The sequence below is a fragment of the Podarcis cretensis genome (genome assembly GCF_951804945.1).
Source record: "Podarcis cretensis genome assembly, chromosome: 3".
NCBI lineage: Eukaryota > Metazoa > Chordata > Lepidosauria > Squamata > Lacertidae > Podarcis > Podarcis cretensis.
Window position 1 is genome coordinate 119,962,363 of NC_137172.1, and position 22,184 is coordinate 119,984,546.

General features: G+C 42.8%; 1 protein-coding gene across 3 annotated transcripts in view; it reads left to right on the plus strand.

Moving 5' to 3' along the window:
* Window positions 1-22,184, plus strand: part of SPRED2 (sprouty related EVH1 domain containing 2) — an 81,228-nt gene that overhangs the window by 39,217 nt on the left and 19,827 nt on the right. Inside the window, exons 1-4 of one of the 3 annotated variants that reach the window (XM_079969982.1) lie at window positions 3,563-3,668; window positions 7,763-7,915; window positions 18,553-18,730; window positions 21,580-21,748. In XM_079969982.1, the coding sequence (XP_079826108.1) occupies window positions 18,587-18,730; window positions 21,580-21,748 (313 nt within the window). In that variant the 5' untranslated portion in view covers window positions 3,563-3,668; window positions 7,763-7,915; window positions 18,553-18,586. Of the gene's footprint in view, window positions 1-3,552; window positions 3,669-7,762; window positions 7,916-18,552; window positions 18,731-21,579; window positions 21,749-22,184 lie in introns of those variants that run through there. The other 2 variants (XM_079969981.1, XM_079969980.1) reach the window with 2 other exon arrangements.

Here is a 22,184-nt window from a genome sequence, read left to right on the forward strand (position 1 = left end):
AAAAAAAGGCCAACAACTTTGCTTGGCTCAGTTAAAGTAGCTAAAATGTATAAAACATGTAATAAGTGTTGGAAATGTAAAGAAAAAGAAGGAACTTTCTATCATGTGGTGGGAATGTAAAAAGGTGAAAGGCTTCTGGGAAATGATATATAAGGAATTGAAATGATATATAAGGAATTGAAAAAGATGTTGAGATATACATTTGTTAGAAAACCAGAAGCCTTCTTACTAGGTAATGAAATTAATAGAAAAGATTGTAAACTTTTCCAATACGCCGTAACAGCTGCAAGAATACTTCTGGCGCAAAGATGGAAGCAGGAAGAAATTCCAACAGTGGAAGAATGGAGAATGAAACTGACTGAATATGCGGAACTGGATAAATTGACTGGGAAGATTCGATATCAGAAAGACCAAAAGTTTATCAAGGACTGGGGGAAATTTACAGATTATCTGAAAAGCATATGTGATGCACAGACAACGCTTGTTGGTTTTGAAGAGTCTCTGAAAAATTAAGAAATATTGTAAAAAAGAGAGTAGGAGAAAGGAAGAGGAATGGTTAAAGGCAATAATAAGTTCAGAAATGCTTAACAATGTTAACAATAGAAATGTTAACGAAAGATTTGCAGAGAAACTGAGGGAAGTCAAAAATTGATGAATGTGAGAGTTAATATGAGTTGATTGTATAAAAATGTTTGGAAAATGAATAAAAAAAAATTAAAAAACAACAACTTTGGTTGGCTCTTCACTTCATCAAATCCGGCCCTCTTTGAAAAAAGTTTGGACACCACTGCTTTATGTCAGTTAAATTATATAATATATGCCTGAAGACTCTACGTATTCCATTCTGGTGGGGCATTGGATTCTTCTGCCCATTGGATTCTTCTGCCCATCATGGATATGTGGAAGATTTTCCTTTTCTTTTGCCTCTTTTGAAACAGAGGCAGCTTTCATATTGTCACTGGGGTTTTTTGGGGGGGAGGGGGTTCAATAACATACTGGCAAATTCAGGTTGTAAAATTAAAGTGGATTTGGTGCTTTTGCACAACAAACCTGTTTCTCCCCGCTCCCCGCCCCAGACCTTCAAACAACTTGACTTCTTGCAGTTAGGAAAGTGACAGGAAAATGCACTGGGAAGTGTGGGGTGAGAATTCCTTGGTGTAACATTGTGTAACCTCTCTTCAAAGAAAATTGGAACGAATGCCCAAGAAACAGCCATATGCAGACAAATCAGGATGAATGTTCAGTAAACAGATCTGTCTGGAAGCAACCAGAGTGTGAAAAGCTTCTCTTTGGTTTGTTTTCAAGTACACCCCCTGCTTGCCTCAGGATGATAAACAGGCCTGTTATGGTGTTTTTAATCTCTCTCAGGGAAGGAAGTACGCTTTTAAATAAACATCAGATACCTTTCCATTTCTGCTATCTTGAATGAAAATGAAATCTTTAAAATACCTTGCTGTTTGTGTGTGCGTGTGTCACACTGTGCTCTTGAAACTGTTTCAAAGGTACTTCATAATTTCCCCCTTTTCTCTCCTTGAAAAATCCAAGGGAATTAAAAGCAATTAGAGCTTCAAAGCCAGCTATATTTAAAAATAGTAGCATTTTTGTGCATGTTTCTTCAATAGAATCTTTCGCCTATTGGAAACAGCAAGGCTGGATCTCTTCCAGCCTTCTTCTATATTATTTGATAACTTAGTTGTGACTAAAGCCTTTAACGTACTCTGAATATTTAGATAAATGCTGCTTTTTAATTTTAAAAAGAGCACTCTGTGCTCCTTTTGATCTGACGCACTTATCCCTTTCGTCAACGCCTGCCGTCCTCTTCGCAAACCACTTCTGCTACTGAGCTCTGTCATCTGTAGGCTGCACAGTTAATACAGGATTGATCAAAACTGGGTGGTTGTGATGCATAGCTATATTTACATAAGCCTGCAGAACTATCTGCCTTGTTTCAGGCTTCTGTCAAAATCTAGAGAATTCTAGTTCCACACTCTTCTCTGCATACCTCTTAACTGTCCCTCCAGGCGATTCCAGTGGCTGGTCCCAACATGTGGAATTGGGGGGGGGGTCCCACCTGCTCCTGCTCTCTGATTGTTATGTAGCCTCCCCTTCTCTTAGACAGAGGCTTGTCCTGTTCCTCCGCACCCTTCTCTTTTGTAGGAAGTTTGTGCTAACATCCAGTTTTGACTTGCTTATAGGGGAGCTTCAGTTGTGGTTTGCTGGCCCCAGCCTTGGTAGCCCTTGCAGTTGGAAAGGCAAGTGTGCAAATGCAGGTAGAACTAATATTCCCACAACTTCCCCCCTCTACCTCTCCCCCCCCCCCCCGCCATGTTTAAATCAGTTGAGCTCCAAAACCAGAAATATGTTCAACTTCTGGGAGCAAAGGGGTTTTAAAAGAATTGGTGAGTGCAGAAGGGGTTAAACGCTCCCTTCTCCCCATGCCAGTTCTCCAATACAAATCACCCCTCTGCCCCTGCCCCAGTGTTTGTGGGGCTTGGCAATTGATGCTTCCCTATGAAGGACATGTCTTATGGCATGGGTAGGCCAACTAAGGCCTGGGGGCCGGATCCAGCCCAATCGCCTTCTAAATCCGGCCCACGGACAGTCCAGGAATCAGCATGTTTTTTACATGAGTAGAATGTGTTCTTTTATTTAAAATGCATCTCTGGGTTATTTGTGGGGCCTGCCTGGTGTTTTCACATGAGTAGAATGTGTGATTTCATTTAAAATGTATCTCTGGGTTATTCGTGGGGCATTTTTATTTTTAGAATATAGTCTGTCTCTCCCCCCCCCCCAAGGTCTGAGGGAAGGTGGACCGGCCCCCTGCTGAAAAAGTTTGCTGACCCCTGTAACCCCCAAGTGATCAGCCGGATGGGACCAATATGTAGTTCCACAATGACCAACACCAAATCACGAATGGGAGGAAGAAAATAAAAATATATAATGGAATTAAGTATTTATTACAATGACATTGTGATAAATATTTCAGTCCATTTTAAGGACAGATGCTCTTTTAGCAGGGGAAGCTATTTTTAACCGATTCCGTCCATAAGCCACAATGCCTCGCATGGCTTCATGGCATGTGTTTACCTCGGCTGGTCACTGTTTTGTGCAGGTGTGGTCCACTCCACCAGATGTACATTGCACCAAATCGGAGTAGCACCAGCTCCTAGCTCCCTTAGCAGTCCTTGAGTAAAATGTTTGTGTTGCAGCTTTTAACCTCCCAACACTGGAAGCAATGCTGAGACATTCAGTTGCTTCAGGGCATTGCAAGAATGGTTGCTCAGTGGTAAGGGCAGGATATAAATGGTGATAGCAGGATGCTGCTGTTGGTTTTTAAAACAACACCAACGGAGAAGGTGGAAGAGTAAAGTGGAAGTGTTTGGTCAGTTTTTGGTTTAATTCACTATGGGAATGCTGAAACATGAGGAACTATGCAACTGGCCTATAAAATGCAGAATAGTCCTCTGATGACTCATCTAGTACAATGCAGTATATTTGTCAAGGAGACTGAATCATGCAAGGAGGGTGGGGGGGAGCCACTTTTCTACTAACCAGCTGGTACTCGAGTCAGCAAGGCAATCCATTTTATCGTATGGTTTATTGTGGCAATAATGGTAAAAACTGCACGCGGGGTTATAAAATGTAGAGGAAATGGCATCTGTTGGCAGGTACGTGTCTTCCTCTTTTAGATGCTGTGTGTGCCTGGGCTCAGGTAGCCGGATTTTTTCCTCTTTCCGTGGTTTCTAGTCTCCCTTTTAAAAAACAAGTCTGTAAATTCTGCAGTGGTGTGTTGTGGAAAGAAGGCACATTTTCATGGCTTAGATTTAAGATGTTTCACTGAGGAGAGTAACTTGTGCTTACATGACCCTTTTGGACTGAAATGTGGAGTTTGGGGGGGGGGGGATGAAGGCTACCTGTTCATGAACTGACTAACAGGGCAAAAAGGGAACTGGATTTTGAATGGCAAAGCATATCACTGGGGACTGCGGCTCTTATCTATATGAGTTGGCAGGTGACTAACATTCCTTGAAGGATGAGTGTATCTATCATACCTGATTTGAGTTGTGATAAATTAGACTTTAACCAACGGTGTATGAAGTAATAACAGAGGGCTCTTGCCCTGGGAAGGATTTCCCTCTCACCAAATTCAAAATGGACAATTTCTTTTATGCTTCACAAAATGCTGTATTGCTATTGATTTTTGTCTGTATTTGCTTTATGCAGCATTAAAAAAACAAAACAAACCAGGGATGAAAAAACAGACAAATTCAGTCACAGGTAGAGGTACATTTATGGAAGTCTGTGGGGACACTTACATTTTGCCAGTGGCCTGGTGGTGCGGCTAGCAGATCCAGTAATCCAACTGTTCTATTTATAGCTATGCCTGTAAAGCATAACAAAGCCTAGGGGTCGGGCCAGTTTTGCTGATAGATGTGCTCAGCATCACAGCTTAAGCTAATGGTCCCTAAAGGTAAAGGACCCCTGACAGTAAAATACAGTCGCAAACGACTCTGGGGTTGCAGTGCTCATCTTGCTTTACTAGCCGAGGGAGCTGATTTGTCTGCAGACAGCTTCTGGGTCATGTGGCCAGCATGACTAAGCCGCTTCTGACGAAACCAGAGCAGCGCACGGAAACACCGTTTACCTTCCCGCTGGAGCGGTGCCTATTTATCTACTTGCACTTTGATGTGCTTTTGAACTGCTAGGTGGGCAGGAGCTGGGACCGAGCAATGGAAGCTCACCCCGTCGCGGGGATTCGAACCGCCGACCTTCTGATTGGCGAGCCCTAGGCTCTGTGGTTTAGAGCACAGCGCCACCATGTCCCAGTTGTCCCCAGGTCCCCTTCAAAGCCCCTCCAAAACTGGCTTCACCAGCAAAAGCTCATCTTCCAACAGAGCCCATCTTCCTATCATTTCCGTATCTGTGGAATATTTTGCCAAAAGACAGAAGTGAATTTTGATAGAGAAATGTTATTGAATAAATGCTTTCCCTTTTGTATTAATTTGATAACAACAACAAAATGCAAACATAACAGCAGCAAAGAAGACACAGTAATAAAAAATGTTAATCATAACGTATCACAGCCTGGAAGGACAAATGCTTTGACACACGGTTCGGCAAGCAATACTTGTAGTAATTAACTGTAGCCATAGCACATGTGACCATGCTATCTGCTGGGAGACTTGTCTGGGGAGTTTTAGAAGTAACAGGAAGAATAGTAGTTGTCTAACGGCAAGGTTATCTTGATTTTAAAAAATGACATACATCATCTGTATGTCTTAATTTTTTTAATTTTTTTTTAAAGTAACAAATAATTGTCTGAGTACCGTTTTCAGCCGTGGATACAATTGTAGAAGAATTATCAATTCATTAAAATTCCCCCTTCTGTGTGTTCACCCTCTCAATATGACATCTAGTTACCGTATTTTTTGCTCTATAAGACTCACTTTTTCCCTCCTAAAAAGTAAGGGGAAATGTGTGCGCGTCTTATGGAGCGAATGCAGGCTGCGCAGCTATCCCAGAAGCCAGAATAGCAAGAGGGATTGCTGCTTTCATTGCGCAGCGATCTCCCTTGCTGTTCTGGCTTCTGAGATTCAGAATTTTTTTTTTTCTTGTTTTCCTCCTCCAAAAACTAGGTGCGTCTTGTGGTCTGGTGCGTCTTATAGAGCAAAAAATACGGTATTTTATTAAAAGCAATTGTACCCCACACTCTGCGCATCTTACAGTATTTGAAATCTAAAAGAAACAGGAGCCATCACTTAAAAACAAACATTTAAAAAAATTACTTGCTGCATGAAGCAAAAGTCTGCTGGAATAAAACAAAGTGTTCACCAATTGGCAAAGAAGAAGAAGAAGAAGAAGAAGAAGAAGAAGAAGAAGAAGAGGAGGAGGAGGAGGAGGAGGAGGAGGAGGAGGAGGAGGAGGAGGAGGAAAGGCAAGAGAGGATATGTGTATATGTCTGTATTTTCACAGTTTATTACATGCTCATTCTCTGGACATCAGGGAAGGAAACTTGTGAGTGAGTGGTTCCTGGATCTTGGAAAACAGAAAATTGCCTCCCCTGCCCTGTGTAACCTCCCACTTGGATTACTATGTGGGTCTATCCTCGGAGTCAGTCTGGGGGCTGCCGCTAGTGTACTTGTGGGATTAACAAAAGGCGAGGTGGATGAAATATCCTGAGTTGGATTATATTGTTTTCAGTGTTGCTTTCAATCTTTCTTGTCCCCACTCACCTCCATCCTGTGTTCATTTTATTTTATTTTGAAGAACAGAGTTTATGACCCATAGGACAGAAAGTTGGGCAGGGGGAGGAACAAAGGAGGAAAAGAAAAGAGAAATAAATGTTTGGTGTAAATCAGAAAATGTAGCTCAGTCCCAAATGCCTTTTGTTGGAATGTTACATAATGTGATGTTTCTCTCGAAAACTTGGTCCAGAGATTTACCTTTTCACCTAAGGAATTCATGTCACTTTTCAGCCTGCAGTTCTCTTGTGATTTTCAATACTGTAATCAGTAATCATTAAGTTCTCCCTTCCCCACCCACCATCTCAAGCTGTCAGGATCAGACCATCATGCACAGATCTAATCCAAAGAATCTAGCCAAAATACCACAATAGTCTGTCCCCGATCAAACAGTGAACCCCAAAGAAACACACTTTCAAATAGAATGTGAAATATGAATAGTAAACAAGGCAAATTGACAAGGATGTGAAGAAAGTATGACAGCTTGCACAATGCCTTTTTTTCTTCCTATCAAGATTCTCCATCACATAAACACAGTGACCTTGGACTTTCCCATCCACTTGTGTGAGGCTTCTCCACATTTTGAGTGTTCTGCTAATCTTGGTTTTTGTTTGTAACTTGTCTCACTCACCAGCTGGTTATAACTTGGGATCTGAAAACAGATCTTCCTAAGACTGAAACATCAACCGTCACCAACAAAAGCCACCCCAAAAAAGGCACCCTGCTTTGGCAACTCTGCAGGGGAGCATAGGCTTTTTGCTGAGCCCACTCTATTCTGCACTTCTGGCCACTTGCAGCCTTAAGTTTTGCAGAGAAAGTATCCTAGAAGAATGCTGTGGCAATTTCAACCAGATGTAAGGGAAGATATGACCTTGAAATGTCTTTGGGGGTCCAGGCTTTTTAAGGGCTTGTTGAGATAGTATCTCCTTGAGTTATGTCTGGAAAACAACACTCCTCCAACTTCCCGATGGCTGAAAATGAAGCTGTGAAATGGGACCCAGAGGGACATCACAAGAAGGTTTCATTGCGCTGAGCAGCAATTACCTTTTGTGTTTGCCAGGAATGCATAGAAGCACTCCAGTAGCTCCACATCTAAAAGAACAGGACACCATGTCCCCTGATAACTCTTGCCCAAGATCAACCGATAGGGCAGCAGAATGCAATCAAAGTGATAGCATCTCCTGATGATTCCTGGATATATGCTTTCTCCTGGGATAGAAATCCTTTTGCCTATCCCAAGCAAAAAAGCTAATTGGCACCCCATTTTCCACTGTTTCATGCAAGGAAAAGCACGGCAGATTGCACAATACTTTTTTTCTGGGAGGAAAACTGCCTCATCCTAACAACAAGGGAACGCCTCCCATTCGCTGGTCCACATGTCAACAATCTCATGCTTCTATTAATAGGTTTGTTTTATCCCATGGGTGGTATCCTAGAAATGAACTCCCTACCATTGGCCCATCTGGGATAAAATAAATTTCATTGGTTAACTTCAAAAGCTGTGATGTCATTGATTCCAGATCTCAGACCAACCCTCCAATAAATAGAGAGAAGAGTTTTTGCTGGTCCACATCTTCCACTTCCACTTCCAGAAACATGACCAAGGCAATACCAGAGGTGTTTAGAAGACCTGTCTTTCTCCAGGCATCTAAGCTTTATATATTCTAGAAGAGGTAAATCTTTGAACGAAAAGCATTTTTGTTTATTAAAAAAAACCTAGGAATGTGATCTTTTGATACTTGTCTTTTGAGCCAGCGTTCTTGTCCTTTGTTGATATTGTAACAAAATGCTTTAGCCTAGGAATTCTGCTTATGTGATTCTGGTAAAAGTGATGCATTGCTTTCTCTCTGTACAAGCAATGCAGACTAATGTATACTTTCCAAAAGGATTTATTGGTATTTATCATTTATCATTATAGCCTGCTGTAAGTAGGAGCAGATATTCTTCTATGGTGTTAGGAGACTTACCCACATTGTTTAAAAGTAAACCATTTCAATTTCCCAATGTTGGCTTGTGTTTACAGAGTCTCAAATGTAGGCTGTATTCATCACCAAGAGTAGACCACTTGGGTAGCAGCTGAGCAGGTAGCATCTTGCCAGCCACCAGAATAGTTTGGTGTTTGAGTTTTGGGGTTTCTTGGCGGGCAGGGGGGGGGGTTGTTGCTGCTGGTCATTTAGTTTCCATGCAAATTAAGTGGGTATTAAAATTTACTGGTCACCACTAAAACTTGTACTGTGCTAAACTTGCAGCCATTCTACATATCACACAGAATGTGATGATAGCCTAGGATTGCATATGCATTCGCTTGCCAGAAAGAAGGCTGCACTAAACCTTTTTTTCCTCTGGTTTCCTAGTTATGCAGGGAATTCTGTCTGTGCAGGAGCACACTCAGATCTGACAGATATGTCATACCCACCACCAGAAGTAGCACGATTCAGGAATTTGCTGCTTTAATCTGCATAATGTATTGATAGGTTCTTGATCTGAAAAGAACAGAACTTTGTGTAATCACCTGCATTAGAAAAGCTGTGATTCCCGTGAGTGTTTTGAAGAAGAGTTTCAGGCAGAGACTCAGCAAATAGACCCAGAGAAAGCCGGGCCACCTGAACTTCAAACTGTGGTGACACGCATTGCCATCTGAAGGGCGTTTGTTGAAAGTTAAGAACATTGCTGCTAGCAATATATATTACAGCTTCTATAGCCTACGTATAGTAGCGGTGTTTAAAATGAGAGTCGCCATAGCGACCCGTAGTTAAAAGTAGAAGTCGGCAAATGCGTCCTCTTTTTTTGCTCTTCAAAATATGGCAGCCCTAGGTAAAAGATCTGAGGAACTGCTGTAGTTAAATGATTCCCCCAGCTAGATTTGAGATTAGAGTTCAATTCTGTTTTTAGAGAATGCTAGCCTTCAAATAATGCTCTGCTTTTTCCGAAAACAAAAAACACCTACCAGGCAGCCAATGAAATTTGCTCTTTCCAAGTAATTGGATCAATCTGGTTTATTCCTTTTTAGCATGACCTCATGTGAATGCGAATGCAGAATGTGAAGCTGAATGGAGTTAGTGCAGATTCTGAATGGTGTTTCAGCCATTAATTTGCCTCTTTATTGGATTCCGCCCTTTTCTTTTGTCTGTTCCCATTTAACAACCTCCACCTTTGACCTCTGACACTATAATGTTCTTTTGCTGAATGGATGGTTTAGAGCCAGATGATTATTCCATTGTAAATTGTGGAGTCATTAGGAGCACTCCATTCTTAAAGCTTTTTGCTGTGCCAAATGGTTTGTTCTATGCTTGAAGATTCTGGAGAGAAATCAGGGGGTTTGTGCTCCACAGAACTCAGTTTGGTCATAGCGGACAGTGTAAGAATATGTGGGTTACATGCATTCAGCCACATCAGTGCAAAGTAATTTAATGCATGTCTAATTATAGAATTATTGAAGAATTATAAGTCAAATGCTTAGGCATAGAAAGGTTTGCTCATTTTAATTTCCCCCTTGCTTGTAAAAATAAACATGTTCTGAAATCATTTCAGGTTACAACTTGTTTATGGCGAGAGGAGTAATTGTTCGTTTTTATGCAGTTTGTCTCTGTTTTGCCAGTGAATTCAAAGTTGCTTTGCTTATTTCTTTACTGCAATTGTCTCTTTTGAGTGGTGAGGGGGATGGGAGGTGTTAACTATGAAATGAAACCCCTCTAAGAAAGAAGCAATTTAGGGTTTTCCAAGTTATTTCTTGTATTGGCCAACACTTTAAATTAAAAGTGTAAAGAAGAATTATTAAAGTTTGGAAGAGTTTCAGCTCCCCAGCTTGGTCTGTTGAAGGCCAGAGACTTGCTTCTAACTTCACCATCAAAGGACCTGAGAGAAGGGCTGTCCCCCAGCCTCCCATATGACGCTTGGTTTCTAACACTCCCATCCCCATTCAGAACTCAAGTGAAATCAAAAGTGTTCGCTCCCACTAGAAAATTCAAGTATTTTCTATTACTGCTGTTGCAAAAAGTGACTGTGGTCATTCTGTATAGAACTGGACTTTGCATAGAATAGTCATTGGATTTTAATGGTCTTTTGGCTCAACTGTTTATAATTGTTGGGAAGTATGACCACCTCTCTCAGCTTTCTAGTGAAAAGTAAAGACAGCTTTACATTAGGAAGAACTTCCTGACAGTGAGAGCTGTTCGACAGTGGAATTTGCTGCCAAGGAGTGTGGTGGAGTCTCCTTCTTTGGAGGTCTTTAAGCAGAGGCTTGACAACCATATGTCAGGAGTGCTCTGATGGTGTTTCCTGCTTGGCAGGGGGTTGGACTCGATGGCCCTTGTGGTCTCTTCCAACTCTATGATTCTATGATTTGAGGCTGACTGAGCTGCTGCAAGGGACGCAGGTGGCACTGTGGGTTAAAGCCTCAGCGCCTAGGACTTGCCGATCGAAAGGTCGGCGGTTCGAATCCCTGCGGCGGGGTGCGCTCCCGTCGTTCGGTCCCAGCGCCTGCCAACCTAGCAGTTCGAAAGCACCCTCGGGTGCAAGTAGATAAATAGGGACCGCTTACTAGCGGGAAGGTAAACGGCGTTTCCGTGTGCGGCTCTGGCTCTGGCTCTGGCCAGAGCAGCGATGTCACGCTGGCCACGTGACCCGGAAGTGTCTCCGGACAGCACTGGCCCCTGGCCTCTTGAGTGAGATGGGCGCACAACCCCAGAGTCTGTCAAGACTGGCCCGTACGGGCAGGGGTACCTTTACCTTTACCTTTGAGCTGCTGCAAGGGTTGTACACAGACACACACTGCTGTTCTTGTTTACTTTGATTTCCTTTTCCTTCTTAAATACTCTTTCAGCCATATTAAGGTACTTTGGCATGAGATTGGGGGTGCATTTACATATGTTTTCTCTACACCTGGTTGTTTACCTGCCTACTATTTCCATGCATATGATGAAGTGAGCTCCCTCCTCCTTGGAGGTTTATGCCACAGTAAGTCTGTTTCAAGTGTTACATCTGTTATGGTGCTACAATTCTTCTGTTTTAAAGCGTTAAGGCTAATGGGAGGAGGTGGCACTCAAAATGTTTTCACACTGTGCCTAATGCAAGTTAGCACAGCTACTGCTTTTCCTGTATCAGTTTAGCCGTTCCTTTTAAACTTTAGACAGAAGATTTAACAGGTTGGGACTTCCCTCTCCCCTTTTACCATAATTTTAATCAAGGTAATACAACAATGTGATGCAGGTGGCACTGTGGGTTAAACCACAGAGCCTAGGGCTTGCCGATCAGAAAGTCAGCGGTTCGAATCCCCGCAACGGGGTGAGCTCCCGTTGCTCAGTCCCTGTTCCTGCTACCCTAGCAGTTCGAAAGCACGTCAAGTGCAAGTAGATAAATAGGTACCACTCCAGCGGGAAGGTAAACGGCGTTTCCGTGCGCTGCTCTGGTTTGCCAGAAGCGGCTTAGTCATGCTGGCCACATGACCCGGAAGCTGTACGCCGGCTCCCTCGGCCAGTAAAGCGAGATGAGCGCCGCAACCCCAAAGTCGGTCACGACTGGACCTAATGGTCAGGGGTCCCTTTACCTTAATACAACACTAAGAATGAAAATGTTCACATTGATTACTTAAAAAGAGCCCATTGATGAATTGTTGGAGCTTGTGATGATGGCTGCAGCTTGGGAGCAAATTGAATTAATTTTGGTTATTCTCTTGCACACAAACTAGAATGTTGAATCCATGTTTAAGGTTGGCATCCTGATCCTGGCTTGTTTGGAAACCATGAACCATAATTCCCAGCTTGCGGAGAACGGGAAGCTGTGGCTAAACTGGGTCTCTTTGGTTTGTTTGTCATCTTACCCACTTACATGAAGGGAAGCCAGGAATAAGAGGTCTGCATACAGATGCATGAAGTTCTTTTTTTTTTATAATTTTTTTATTGAATTTTCACATTTTATAAACACAGACACACACACACACAGACAAAGACAACACATATAAAGTTTCATATCCTTACTTTCCTAACCCCAGTTCTTGACCTCCCCCCACCCCCCCTTCATACATCCTAATTCAATTAAATTAGCTCAGCAAGTTCATATCTCTCATCCTTTACATATTATTATTATATATATATATATTTTTTAAAAAATACTTAATTCTTATTACTTGGCCAAATTTTACTTATCCAATTTTCTTATATATATTAAATCCTTTTTGTAAGGTCGACTCGAATTCCTTCCACAAATTTCCCTTTTATCTTAAAAATAGGTCATAATAATCAAACACAAAGGTCATAAACATATTTTTAAAAATTCTTCCCCCCCCGCCCTTGTTTCTGTCCCTTCCCAATGTCCCCATGTCCACAAAAACAGTCTTTAGCCTGGATTCCTCACATCTGAGGCCTTTAAATCTCTGTCAGTCTCTCTCTGCCGATTTTGTTGGTAGCCCTCTTTGTTGGTCCTCGGGTCTCGAAGGAGTTCTAGCTCAGTCTCATCAGATTTTCTTCCATCCAAAGTACTTGGTACCAGCTGCTGCGAAGGGTCAGCTAATCCATACTCAAAGATGCATGAAGTTCTTGTGTATCTTGGTGCATTGATTACACAAACATGCACACTCTCTCAGCCTGGCATGGGGATAACGATTCCAACCTAACTAAAAGATTGTTGTAAAGCAGGGGTCGGCAGCCTAAGGCCCATGGGCCACAAGCGGCCCACGGGGATCGTTAAGCAGTATACCTCAAGGAGCATCTCCACCTCCATCGTTGTGCCCGGACACTGAGGTCCAGTGCCGAGGGCCTTCTGGCAGTTCCCTCACTACGAAAAGCCAAGTTACAGGGAACCAGGCAGAGGGCCTTCTCAGCAGTGGCGCCCGCCCTGTGGAATGCCCTCCCACCAGATGTCAAAGAGAAAAATAACTACCAAACTTTTAGAAGACATCTGAAGGCAGCCCTGTTTAGGGAAGCTTTTAATGTTTAATAGATTACTGTATTTTAATATTCTGTTGAAAGCCGCCCAGAGTGGCTGGGGAAACCCAGCCAGATGGGCGGGGTATAAATAATAAATTATTATTATTATTATTATTATTATTATTAACTGGCCCACAAGCCAATCGTGAACCAAGCTGTCCACTTAGCGAGTCCCTGCGTGCTGCGCTAAACCAGCGTGGTGTGGGCACTTGCTTCTGCGGCGCCGGAAATTGCGTCTGCACAGACGCCAAAAATCACGTCTGTGAAGACACAGACACCGGAAATCGTGGGCGCGCGTTTACATGCCCGCGCAATCTGGCCAACCAGGAGACCTCCGCTGGAGTGAACCGGCCCAGGCGATGTAAACCTTGCTGACCCCCATTGTAAGGATTATTGCGCAAGTATTTTAAACTACTTAAAAGCACTACATAAATAGTAAATATTAATAATAAGTATAATTATTGTACAAAACGCATTTTGGAAGGAAATTAGTTGTTTATGTTATAGCAAGAAAGCTGACAGTTAGTGTGTTTTGAGCTATATTTGAGTAACCAAATTTGTGAGTCTTGTCCCTGCTGCTTTCTAAATGAGAGAGAATGGGGGGGGGGGAGTGTTGGAGTGCTGTTAGCGCCACACATTTAGAGACAGCAGATAATTAAACGCATATGTTCTGCTTCTTGACCCAAGTCCTATGTTTGCCAAGGAACACTTAAAGAATACAGTCCAGAAAGTATTTTTAGATTTTAAGCACCCCTGGAGATAAACTGCAAGTACTGTAGTTGTATTTTAAGTCAAAGCAAAATGATTCTGCAGTGCAGACTTGAAAATAAATAAATTGAAAGGGTACTGTTGTTGCATTGAATCTGTTTCAGTGAATAGCAGACGAAATGTAAAAAGGTAAAGGACCCCTGACAGTTAAGTCCAGGCGCAGACGACTCTGGGGTTGAGGCGCTCATCTCGCTTTACTGGCCGAGGGAGCCGGCGTTTGTGCGCAGACAGTTTGTCCGGGTCATGTGGCCAGCAGGACTAAGCCGCTTCTGGCGAACCAGAGCAGCGCATGGAAACAGTGCAAGGGCTTGGTGGATGCTGGCGTGTAAGGCATATGATAGGCATCTCACACACACACACCCCCAAGACTCCAATATATTTCGCTTCTGTATGGTATACTGCCCAGCTATGCTGAAGAAAACCTTGTATGTGGGAGTCTCCATTTTGCTTTCCCTTCTAATTGGTGTGGGGCTACCCACCTCAGTATTGGATGAATTGATGAGTCTTGTTCTGGGTGGGATGAATGCAAACCTTGGGACACTGTGATAGAAGGAAAGGGCTGACAGGTTTCCAGGTAGCTCAGGAGTCCAGAGACCTGCATTTTCCCTAAGCTTCCACCACTATAGATATCAGTTGAGCTAAAGTAGCTAAATCAGCCAATTAACACAAGTAAGAGCAGACTGCACAGATGAAACTCTGCTGCAAGAATGGACTTGAGTTGTTGGGCTTACAGGTTACACATTACAAGGGACGCTTTCAAGGGTATCTGTGACATTGGTGGTTCTGCTATGGAAAGTGGATACAGGAAAGGATCTGTGGAGCTATTGCTGGGCAGGGGCACTTTCACTTCAGTATAGCACCAGGGCTTAATCCTGCCATGATACAGCCGTCATGTCCTGCATTTTGCAGAATGACATATTACTGCATATGCCAATCTCTTGTTTCCACCAGATCCTTCTGTTGGCTGTCTGGGGAGATGGTGGTACATTTATTGTGTGAGTTTTGTCTTGAAGAGTTCAAAATGTGTTTCTATTCTGGGGGGAAGGGCCGTTTCTTCTTGTGTTCATTCTGAGAGAGAAGGTTCAGTGGCCATACAATAGAGTACAGTCATACCTCGGGTTGAAGTAGCTTCAGGATAAGTACCGTATAAGACACACTTTTCCCCTCCTAAAAAGTGAGGGGAAATGTGTGTGCATCTTATGGAGTGAGTGCAGGCTCCATGGCTTCAGCAAAAGCAATGCGAAGCCTCTGATGAAATGAAAATGAAAATGAAAAGGAGAAATGGAAGGGGCTCCAACGAAGTTGATGTTGAAGAATTATGGCTTCGACACTGGTGATCTTTGTTTCTTCCAGTACAGTGGTATTAGTTTGCCTGTCTTCCCAAGTGATGTGCAAAAATTTTCAGTCACCATTGATGGAATCTTTCAAGGAGTTGGAGATGGCATTTATAAGTGGTCCGTGTTTCACAATTATACAGTAAGGTTGGTAGTACGATAGCTTTGTAAACAAGCATTTCGGTTTCTCTGCAAATGTCCCAGTCCTCAAACACACTGCAGTTCAATTGAAAGCTGCACTCACAGAGCTCAGACGATGCTGGATTTTGGCATCAATGCCAGCCCAGGTAGGAGAAGTGATCGACATTTCCCAACATTACACCATTGAGTTGGATTTGTGGCGCTGCAGAGGGGTTGTTTTGTGCTTGTTGGTGCAACACTTCAGATTTTTTGATGTTGACCGATAGGCCAAACTTTTCGTAAGCTTCTGCAAAAATATTTAGGATGGTTTGGAAGTCAACCTGAGTGAGCACAGACTACGTTGTCATCAGTATACTGAAGCTCTGTGACAGACATTATGGTAGCCTTACTCTTTACTTTCAGCCTACTCAGATTAAAGAGCTTTCCATCTGTTCGATATATGATTTCTACTCCAGTGGAGAGTTTCCCTTCGACAAAGTATAGGATCATGGCAGTGAAAATAATAGAGCTGGGGCAATAACACAACCCTGTTTAACACCTGAATCCATTGTGAATGGATACATTGTCATGGAGGAGTCAAAGGATGTTCACAAATTTATCTGGGCAGCCAATTTTCAGAAGGATGGTCCACAGGACACTACGATTTACAGTGTTGAAGGCCTTAGTCAGGTCAATAAATGCCATATACAGGGGTTGGTTTTGCTCTCTGCATTTTTCTTGAAGCTGGCGAGTGGTGAATCCACTGTCCCACTAGAAGGTCGGAAACCATTTTGGGATCCAGGGTAGCCTTAGATATTGTTAGAAGACAGTTTGCTAAGATCCTTGCAAGAGTTTTGCTGGCCGCATCTAATAAAGAGATGCCTCGATAATTTCCACAATCTGTTCTATCACCTTTTTAAAAAGAGATTGATAATTTTCACACCCCTAAAGTCTGCTGGGATCTCCTCTCTCTCTCCCAGATTTTTTCCATGAGCTTGTGAATTTGTTGTGTAAGTTCAGTTCCGTCCACTTTGAAGACTTCGGCAGGTATCCCAACAGGTCCGCTGGCTTTGTAGTTTTTCATTTGGTTAATAGCTGTACACAATTCTCCCAGATTTGGAGGTACTGCAAACTCATCTCTAATTTGTTTTTGCGGAATTTGTGAGAGGACCTCAGCAGCTACATAGGAGTTGCAGTTAAGGAGATGTTGGTAATGTTCTTTCCAGCACAGCGCAATAGTTTCTTTTTCTTTTAGAAGTGTGGTACCATTGGTTGAGTGTAGGGGGCATATGCCATGTTTTATTGGCCCATAAATGGTCTTTGTGGCTTTAAAGAAACTCTATGCATCATGAGTGTTTGCTAAGTGCTGGATCTCTTGAGCTTTTTTACCCACCAGGTGTTCTTTAGTTCTCTGGTTCTTCTTTGAACCTCAGCCTTAGCATTGGCTTAGGTTTTCTTCATAGTGGTGCAGTTTCTTTCTCTTTGCCAGATCTGAAAGGCCTTCCTTTTCTTGTCAATAATGCATTCAATCTCACTGTCATTCTCATCAAACCAGTCCTGGTGTTTCTTGGTTTGGTATCCAATAGTTTGTTCACAGGTTGCAATAATGGATGTTTTTAGCTTGGTCCAGTGTTCCTTGATGTTTTCAGGGAATTCTGAAAGCAGATGGTCCTTAAGAGTTGTTTGGAAGCAATCCCACTTAATGGGATCTTGAAGGGATTGAGTGTTCAGTTTGTGCCTTGGTTTCCTTCTGAAGCCTGCATTGAGGTATAATCTTGATAGCCATCATGGAACATACTAATCTGTGATCTGTCCAGCAGTCGTCGGCGCTCGTCATAGCTCTGGTAGGGAGCACATCACGGCGATCTTTAGCACGGACAATAACATAGTCTAAGAGGTCCCAGTGGTTCAACTGAGGATGCCTCCATGATGTTCTAAATTTATTCTTCAGTTGAAAGAGTATTTTGGCAATAACAAGGTTGTTGCACATATAGTCAAAAGTAAGATTTCGTTCTGGTTGCTGCTGCCAATTCCTTCTTTTCGAAATCTCGCCCAATTCTTGCATTAAAATCACCCAGGATCCTCCTTTGGAATCTCTGATAGGATGGTATCCAGCTGAGAGTAAAAAATTCTTTCATGTCTCATGGTGCATAAGCTCTTAGAATAGTGACCTTCTGGTTTTTGGTGAGCTTTATTTGAAGGGTTGAAAGTCGCTCATTAATGCCTGTAGGGACATCTGACAAGAGCTTCACAAGATTGTTTTTGATAGCAAAGCCTACTCCATGTATTCAACGTTTTCTTTCTAGAAGAATGGGTAGCCTCCTTTTTCTTCAGTTCTCCATCTCCTGCTCTTTGAGTTTCTTGAAGTGCTGCAATATCGATGTTAATGTGTTGCAAATCTCTTGCAGTGATGGCAGTTCTGCATTCAGGATGCTCATTATCTGTGTTATCCAACAAAGTCCGTATATTCCATGTTCCAAAGTTCAATTGTCTTTTATGACCGCTGAGTGGTGACCCCACTGGGCGCAGTAATCCAGTCGGGGGGGGGGGGAGGGAGACAGATTAGTGGATGGAGGCAGTTGGAACCTATGGTGACCCTAGAATTTATGGCACAAGGCTTCTTGTTGCTCCAGCTCAGCCTCTAGTCAAATGGCTCCTTCATAATCCCCTCAAAATAATTACATATTTCCAATCACCACCAGCTGATTCTTAACCCAAAAAGTTCACATCTGCCTAAGCTGCCACAAGACTGTTGAAACAAAGGCTTATTTTTGTGGCACGAGCTTTTGTGGGCAATACATTATTACCTCCAAAATGTATGTTTCAGAATGAAACATGAAAATGGAGCACTTTCCCTGCACACACCAATTTCTGAAAACAAACTCTTGATTATTCAAAACCAAAATATTTGAGATTTTAGGATGCTGAGTTTCATTTCTCCTTCACAGAGTAAGAACTTCCCTTCATGTCTATGAATCAACCACTTTGGCTTATTGGAGCATGAGAGGCTCCTGGTATCTCTCTATTATATCAGAGAGCACTGTTAGCGGCTTCATCTGCAGAAGCTGGCTGATTTCACCCCCATGGATTCTGATAAGTGGATGCTAATATTTGTGAACTTCGCTGCCTGATCTAACGGTCTCTTGTTCTTGTTGTCTGTTTCAGTGACAGCTATATTGTGAGAGTCAAAGCTGTGGTTATGACCCGAGATGACTCCAGTGGAGGATGGTTGCCGCAAGAAGGAGGCGGTCTCAGTAGAGTTGGTGTCTGCAAGGTCATGTGCCCAGAGGGCAATGGAAGAAGTGGATTTCTGATCCACGGAGAAAGGCAAAAAGACAAACTGGTAATTTAATCTAATTCAGTATTTGCTTCTGGTTCCTTCCCCCGCCTCCACAGCTTTCTTAGCATTTCACAAGACCATACATGACCCGTCAGGCAAAAACCCCTCCTCCTACTTCAAAGGAGCACAATCTATTTTCTCCCCAAAATAGCAGCTGCACATTAATGTTTTAAAACCTCCATTTTTATGTAGTTAACACCTTCTTATTCAAAGAAGTGAAACTGACACTTTTCCCCCACCCTGCCAAAATCCTGTAGCATCGCAGATTGTAGTATAAAGAATAGAAAAAGCCAGTCACGTTGTACTGAGTAATTCAAGCTTTTAAAATGGCAATGAATTATTTATGCCACCTTCTGCTTGAGGTATAGGCTGGCAGAGCAAAAATGCAAGGGTAATTTATCTTGCGGATTGACACTTTGCTCCTTACCATGGCTGTTTATAGAACCAAGAGTTCCTGCTTCTTTGCACAAAATAAAACGGGAAGGGGGGGGGATTCACATTTAAATCATGAAGCTGCAAGAACGAATCAGCTAGCTACCAGACGTAGGTTCCACCTACAGATTTAGCCCAACCAGGGATGGCCAACGGATGACCTGTGAAGTAGATCCTTACCAAATTCTTGTTTTCAGAAGTTGTTGGCCCAACATCACTTAAACACATTTTTGTTTTATGTGATAAAAGTTGGATCTGCAACAAAATGTTGCAGTATACGGCGTGCCCTTGTTCTGAATTTTGGCCAGCCATGCTCTTCTCCACGACACTCCATTCCATCCTCTTTCCAGACACTCAGTGCTCCATGCCCAGGGAGCATGCTCAATCCATATTTTGTCCTTCTCTGCCTAGGGTTTTTTGGTCAATCTGCAGAAATTTGGGGTGATAAAACCCCCCCTTGTGCATAGATGGTGGTGTTCTGGCTACCTCTGGAGAACTAGTTCACTATTAGTATGTATATATCATTATCTGAACACATCTAAGAATGTGCCCTATAACCACAGACCTCTTGCTGCTATCTTTATTATACATCCTGATTTCATAGAAGGGGTTTGGGCTCTGAAATATGATAAATACACCTACTGTGGGTCTCTGTTTGATAAAAGGCTGGCTACTGAGAAAACAACAGCAGCTCTCCCTGCATGGGCACATGAAATGTAAAACTATAAAATGTCCCATAAGCAGAAACTTAACTGGGTGCATCCATAGTACCAACACACTTGCAGAACACACTTTTTTGTAATCTCCAAGAAGTTTGGAGCCCCTGTACGTGGGGTCGTTGCCATTTAATCCTCATAGCATGTGATGTTGGTTAGAGCCACAAGGCGAAGCTTGCTCAGCAACTGTGCCAAGTGGAGATTTGAACCAAAGTCTCCCCATCCAACTTGCAATTCAAGATCCACTGCACCACATTTTCTCTTTCAATATTTGCAGTTGAATCAAAGAAATGAGGCAAGCTGTTCACTACAGAAGAAGGCAGAATAAGTGGCAGGGTGTGACAAGTTAGTTTGCCGTGGGGCAGTTAGAGTGTGTGCGCATTATCTGCATATATTTGATTTCATTATGCACAAAATGTGCATATCCTTATTAATGGTACTGCAATTGTACTTTATTGTTTGTTACATTTGTCTACTAGAGTAACTTCTTGGTTTTTATGCTAAGCAAGACAAAGGTGCACATTTTGCAGAGGGAGTTGGGTAGCTCTGGTTAAGTTTTGGAATCTGTTTGCAATAATAATAATAATAATAATGATAATTAATTTATTTTTATTTATACCCCGCCCATCTGGCTGGGCTTCCCCAGCCACTCTGGGGGGCTTCCAAAAAAAATATTAAAATACTGTACTACATCAATGGTTTGCAATGGTAGTGTATAATGTCAGGGGCAAAACTAGGCTTAATTTAACCCAGGTCCAAGACCCAGGTTGGTACTCTCCCCACGCACATTTTCATACACAACACGGGTGGCGCTGTGGTCTAAAGCACTGAGCCTAGGGCTTGCCGATCGGAAGGTCGGCAGTTCGAAACCCCGCGACGGGGTGAGCTCCCGTTGCTTGGTCCCAGCTCCTGCCAACCTAGCAGTTCGAAAGCACATCAAAGTGCAAGTAGATAAATAGGTACCGCTCTGGCGGGAGGGTAAACGGCATTTCCATGCGCTGCTCTGGTTCGCCAGAAGCGGCTTAGTCATGCTGGCCACATGACCCGGAAGCTGTACGCCGGCTCCCTCAGCCAATAAAGCGAGATGAGCAACCCCAGAGTCGTCTGCGACTGGACCTAATGGTCAGTGGCCCTTACCTTTACCTTTACACACTGGGAGCCTCAATGGTGCCCCTCTGGAGGCTTCATCTGGGACAAAACACCTGGCTAGCCCCCACCCCCTACGCCAGCTATGGCTCTCTGTACAGTGGTACCTCTGGATGCGAACGGGATCCGTTCCAGAGCCCTGTTCACATCCTGAAGCGAACGCAACCCGCAGATGAGGGTTGCGATTCGCTGCTTCCGCGCATGCGTGGGACGTCACTTGAGCGCATGCGCTAGTGGCAAAACCCGGAAGTAACGCACTCCGTTATTTCTGGGTTGCCGCAGAGCGCAACCTGAAAATGCTTAACCTGAAGCTACTTCAACCCGAGGTATGACTGTATAATGTAATGGTGTTCCTTTGCCATTCCAGCGGGAAGTGTTTGAAACATTTTTGTTTCACTTGCAAAGCTATTTTTGCTGACCTATTCTGTGAAGAGAGCTTCTCTCACCAAAACAATTGCATAGAGACTAGACATGTTTTGGCAATGCAAGAGGCAGTAAATGAACCAAACTAACAAACCCACGACCTTCACTTTTACCTCTTTGCATTTTGAACCCCAGGTGGTATTGGAATGCTATGTGAAGAAGGACTTGGTCTACACTAAAGCAAACCCTACATTTCATCACTGGAAAGTCGACAACAGAAAGTTTGGGCTCACTTTTCTAAGCCCTGCTGATGCACGAGCATTTGATAGAGGTGTGAGAAAAGCCATTGAAGATCTCATGGAAGGTACAAAACCAGCACCCAGGGACTATGTTTTTTGTTTCTAAGTCGCTTTGTTGTTGTTGTTATAACTTGAAGGCTGAATTTCACAAATTTTTCACTGAAATGAGCTACTCCTTAAATCAAAGTCTTAGTCTTTTGTATCAGCTTTCAATTTCTTAGGGAGGATGTGATTCAAGTTAGTCAGCTTTCAATCTCTGTAAGATCTAGGAATTTATATATTTGAAGCTAATCCACAAATGAATACAATATTAATTGACTCACAAAGTCTCATATTGAATGAAGTTTCAAATGATTCTAGCACATGACTTCTTAAGCAGCTTTCTGTGACTTCAGCCTTAATCGTTGTTTGTCTTGAATGAATTGTTTGGGATTTTATGCTACCAGATTAAGCAATTTAAAAAACCAAACTTAAATTTGTTGAAGCAGTTTTTTCTTAGTT